We start from the raw sequence: 5070 nt of genomic DNA, 5'->3' as shown, positions 1-5070 counted from the left end.
AAATGTATTTAAAATTTTAAGACATCTTCTAAAATGATTTATGATGTAGTATAGGTATCAGTTCCTTTCAATTCATTCACCTCAGTACTCCACATTCGTTTTATTCGTAACCACCAAAAGTGGACCAGATATAGCCCCCAAAATGGTCTGTCTATTGCTTGAGTGACAAAAGACTGCGTTGTAGGCTTGTAGCCCCTAAAAACTGAACCGATGATATGCTTATTATTTACCGTTCACCTATAAAAAAGACGGATACGATCAATAATCACTGTCGCTTTTTGCGTACTAGCAGCTTTTCAAGTTCATAGGATGTTTTTGATTACCGAATCAGAGTATTATCCTTGTATCAGAGCAGGTGATAGAGCTTATAAGTGCATTTCGTTTGAACTATTAAAACAATCTTTTAGTAAATAATCCAAACACTTGGCAAAGGTCAACATACATAACAGCTTAAGATTTGTATTTGCTATTGTAAATGACATGCGGAACCAACAGCACGGGGGTTGCCTCACTAAACACTCGTACAAACTCCTAACTGAATGAAAAAATGAATCATGTGGGCACCAAAAATCAAGTTCTAATGCTAATACTGTTAATCATATGTTACAATGTAAACTTTTACTATGCACTATGATTAATGTATACATTCCCCTTTCATGGATAGGATATACACATGTATCCTCCTTCATTCATCTCCTGCGATGAAATTTGGAACTTCACCCTGACAGAGGTACTCATCACACACGGATGCTGTTCCCCATCCTCTGCGTAACCGAAGGATGTCCTCTGTGAAGGTGGACCCTGGAGCTCCAATGAAAACGGCAGACAAAGCAGAAATAGTCTTGTCAAGCATGGCCTCCACCTTCAAGAACAGATCCGAATATGTACATTATTGGAATTTAATACTTTAGCTAAACTGTAGCTTATATAAAATATTACAAGCAGAGATATACGCAGACCTTTAGTCTTACTAAAATTAGTGTTCTGTATCATATAAGGTCCTGGATCATTAACCAATATCATCGGTACACAGTCTACATTGAACAAGCAATCTTATTAAAGATTTGTCCAAATATAATTAGGGATTGAAGCTCAAAAGAATCATGGGAGAGGGTATTTATACATGTGATTTGATATGAATATGTGATTTAGAGTGTGAAAGAATTAAGAGAGAAAATGTGAGAACACACACTAATTGAAAGTTTAGAATGAAAATTATGGTGAAAGGTTACAAGATCATTTGAGGAGAGGGTATGTATATATGTTCCTAAATTATCATTAATATCATTGATAGAACTGAAATGTTACAAAAATAAGCATAGAATCAACACTATTTTCTTATATCTAACAATATCATTGTCAGGGACAGTAAAAATAATAATTCGTGTGGGTTCATAATTGAAGTTAGTGATGTTTGTATACAAATTTGTGAATTGATAAATAAACTTATAATAGCATTAGGCTTAGTTTACACTCACCCCACTCAAGATGTACTAGCTCTGTCCCTAGTCATTGCCCAATTTCATTGAATGAATGAGCAGCACTAAGAGAAAGTTCTACCCCTCAAAAGTATGCATACAAGAGCTGACCTATCTCTCAAACATAAGCCTTCATTTTGTTTGTAAACATTGTTCATTGGCCTTTTATCCAAATCACTGTTCAACTCCTACGAATTGTCGCCATTTTATCCAAGTCACTGTTCAATTCCATGTAATTTCTCTCCATATCTTAATAGTCACAAGAAAAGGCACCTGGTGGCTGGGAGAAAACTGCTAATCCTAGCCACTATAAGTACACTGGCATGGCATAAAGCTAGAAAGTAATTAAACTGACCTGAGGATCTCCATCCAGTTTTTTTCTATACAATAAAGCATCCCACTTTTCAGCTGAATTACGAGCTGGCCGCGTAATGAGAGGGACAGTCTTCCCATTCAATGTTATCAGTGACTGCAACAAACCAGTTTCACTCTCCGCAGCATCCGTAGAAAGATATATTACTGGTATATTGGCTCTTTCAACAAGACGGGTAATACATTCTGCGGCTTGAGGTATTGGGAAAAAGCAGCTTGGGTTCTTGGCATTGCTGTAAGAAAGATGCGAAAACAGTTATTTCTGTTTACGACAGTGAACAAAAACAAATCCTAAGGTATCATCAACGTAGTATTTTGTTTGTTCTTAAATTATGTAACATGCGAGCCTATACACTCACCCTTCGATCTATCTTTCCCCCCTCTACCCGTCTACCCTTAACTAGTTCTAGAAGCCTCCCTTATCGAAGGCCATGTCCTCACAAAGTATATACACACTCGCATCCACACACACACACACACACAACTATTCTAATTCTAGTTCTCCAGACATTCCTATGAGAGGTCATGTAAAATAGTAGCTCCTCCATGTCTAAACTCTATGGATAAAAAGAATAAAGATCTCATGTAATGTATGCTAGAATGAATAATCCTCTGCATAATAGAAATCGTCTACTGCTCTAACAAAATATTTGTAATTGTGTATCACCATTGTAACTGCCATAACTATTAAATCAACAGAATGATGTGGGAGGCTGTAAATGACCCACATTGAGGCTCAAGAGAGGCCAGCTATGAGGAAGACTTATCATCCACGTGTCACTATACTCAAGGAACTCTGGCAAGATTTATGGTACTGTTGGTGTGTATCTTCTGGAAAAGTGGCATACTGGCCTCTCTTATTGGGGGTTCGTATCTGAATATTGTGGTAAAATCAACTTTGGACAAACGAGGACAACTGAAAAAAACTTGATTGGTGATTCTGATGGAAACCCATCCCATATCGTATAGGCAGCCCAAATAGTAATTCGCAGAACCCAGCCATGGGTGTATTATACAGATCAATAATATTTCACTACATAATTTTCATATGAGAAACGGTGACTGAAGTGTTCATTTGGGGTTATGTAGATAACCCAAAAAAATTTATATAGAACTTTCATGGTCTATAGAGATTTTAACTCAAGATGGTAATTCATCTAGAATCTATTCATGAGGGACTATCAAAATTACCTATGAAATAAGTATCAGATTTACTAGTCCTGTGCTATCAATGTACAATTCATCGGTACAAAAAGCAGTTGGGATAGCAATCAACAACTGCTAGCAGCTATTGTCTCAAATGGACTCAGAATAAGTAAGATATTCAGATATACTTTTAACATTCTTCAAGGAATAAGCGTGAAATTTTTTTGCTAAAAAAACATACTTACCAAAACTTCAAGAAGCCATGGCGGCGAAAGTGAAGGGCTATAAATTTGTCTCCTAAGAAAGTTTGGATGAAGCGCTGGGCGGTTAGCAAGATTACGCGGCTTGGTTCGATCAAGGTCTGGCATTTATGAGCGATAGGGCCTCCTGGCTGTTCCACCCACCGTTTCTCGACATCAGCAAAGAAGACATCACCAATGGCAAGAACATCAGCATTGGAGGAGAACTTTTCGGTAACCTCATGTATGGTTCTGTGAGTTGGTTTCTTGACATCCTCGGTCCATACGGTGTTAAGTTCAGTAGTGATGGAGACCCCCAAAGCCTTCAACTTCTTAAGGTGATCATCGTCCACATAACAAGGCTGGGGCAAGGAGAAATAACATAAAACTTGGTCAATGCGCATACGGTTTTTATTACGTTGGGGGAAATCTTCAAAGGGGATGACAACTTGTCTTCCGACGCAGAGGTTGATGTGGTCGATATCAAGGACACGGGTGAACTCGTAATCAACTTTGGAACTGGGAATAACCAAGATACGGTCGAGCAGGGCAGCAAAGAACATGTGTTTCTCAAGGCAGATCAAGTGGTTGGACATTTGGCCGGAGGTGCAGATGGCAAAGAGGTATTTATCTTTGTTGGGGTTCCACGGGAGGGTACGCCTTTGGGAAAAGTTTTGGTCCACTTTAGGACAAAGAGGCGGCGGCGTAAGATTATTATTATTATTAATGGGGGGTTGTTGATGATGATAATGATGAGAGGACAATAGGGCATTCTGGATTTTGTTATTAAGGGAAATCTGGTCAAGGAGACGGGATTTAATGAAACCCGAAGAATCGGAATGGTTCCACAGAGCAACAAGACCCGATTGCTGCCGTTTTAACAAGTTCAAAGCTTGCAATTCCGACTCACGCATCATATCCCCCTCATTATTATTATTATAAGCGGGTGGGGCCAAACCGAAAAGGGATTTGAAATCGGAGGTGAAATAATAAATGAAAACAACAATGAAGAGAAGCAGAGGGAGAGTGATAGCCAATATATACCTTGTTTTCTTCTTCTTTAACATCAAATAATAATAATTACCCATTATACCAGAACCAGAACCAGAACCAGAAGCAGAGTTGTTGTTCTTGGAGTCATCGATCTGGAATATGGAAGCTCGTCGTTGCGGAGATTTCGGGGATATCAAATGCCGCCGATCTTCTTCTTCGTCAGAGCATTCTCTCTCCATTCCTGCTGCTGCTAAAGGGACTCTCTCTCTCTCTGTGCGTGAATATTTTTTAAATAATAATAAATTGCTGTATGTCACTCACAGATCTGGTGAAGTCGTTGCGGTTGCGCGTTATCTACCGATTCTCTTTCTAAATCTTACCCTATAATTTTTTCACATGTCATCATTCAAATATTAATCATTTCCCTTTATTTTACTATCTCTCCTCATATTAATCCGGTTACACGTTTATATGTTATTTCTCTTATATAACTAAACAATGATAAAAGTTGAAATGCATGATTAAAAACAAAAGGAAATAAACATAATTATAAAAAAAAAGTTATAAACATCAAAAGAGCTAGAACATAAAGTATATAAATTCAATTTATATTAAGATAATATTTCTCGAGGCGATTTGTTATGTAACAAAAAGCAATTAAAAGTCAAAAACACTTAGTTCTACAGAAAGAAACTAAGATAAGGTGAATTTATATTATCTTAGTTGCTTTTTGTACAATTAAATGTTTCTGAATTTTAGTTGTTTTTTGTTACATAACAACTCATGATGGAGGATGTTGGTACTTGGTAACCCATAATCTTAAGCTTTTAGTTACATAACAA

The 5070-nt window shown here is 37.4% G+C and overlaps 1 protein-coding gene across 4 annotated transcripts; it reads right to left on the bottom strand.

The window, feature by feature from the left end:
- Nucleotides 1-381: 381 nt before the first annotated feature.
- LOC122588724 (O-fucosyltransferase 14-like) lies at nucleotides 382-4538 on the bottom strand. 4 transcript variants are annotated; one of them, XR_006322179.1, is made up of 4 exons: nucleotides 3242-4538; nucleotides 1834-2083; nucleotides 960-1034; nucleotides 773-862 (listed from the first exon to the last, which is right to left on the bottom strand). XR_006322179.1 is itself a non-coding variant. In XM_043760896.1 (3 exons), exons 1-3 carry the CDS (start codon nucleotides 4465-4467, stop codon nucleotides 686-688), a joined length of 1653 nt encoding a protein of 550 aa, XP_043616831.1. In that variant the 5' UTR covers nucleotides 4468-4531; the 3' UTR covers nucleotides 382-685. The 4 variants fall into 4 exon arrangements, 1 of the variants encoding a protein (XP_043616831.1); XR_006322180.1 differs by lacking the exon at nucleotides 960-1034 and adding an exon at nucleotides 1479-1696 and having other exon boundaries at nucleotides 778-862; XR_006322181.1 differs by lacking the exon at nucleotides 773-862 and adding an exon at nucleotides 1479-1696.
- Nucleotides 4539-5070: the final 532 nt, after the last annotated feature.

The sequence above is a fragment of the Erigeron canadensis genome, chromosome 2 (assembly GCF_010389155.1).
Source record: "Erigeron canadensis isolate Cc75 chromosome 2, C_canadensis_v1, whole genome shotgun sequence".
NCBI classification, from domain to species: Eukaryota; Viridiplantae; Streptophyta; class Magnoliopsida; order Asterales; family Asteraceae; genus Erigeron; species Erigeron canadensis.
This window is presented reverse-complemented; position numbering and strand designations above follow the sequence as displayed.

Excerpts from the sequence above, each read along its gene's own strand:
- LOC122588724 (XM_043760896.1), bottom strand. The coding sequence starts at position 4,467 with ATGGAGAGAGAATGCTCTGACGAAGAAGAAGATCGGCGGCATTTGATA. Across the intron at positions 2,084-3,241 it reads CATGGCTTCTTGAAGTTTTG|CAATGCCAAGAACCCAAGCT; the intron begins GTAAGTATGTTT and ends TCTTTCTTACAG. Across the intron at positions 863-1,833 it reads AACTGGATGGAGATCCTCAG|GTGGAGGCCATGCTTGACAA; the intron begins GTCAGTTTAATT and ends CTGTTCTTGAAG.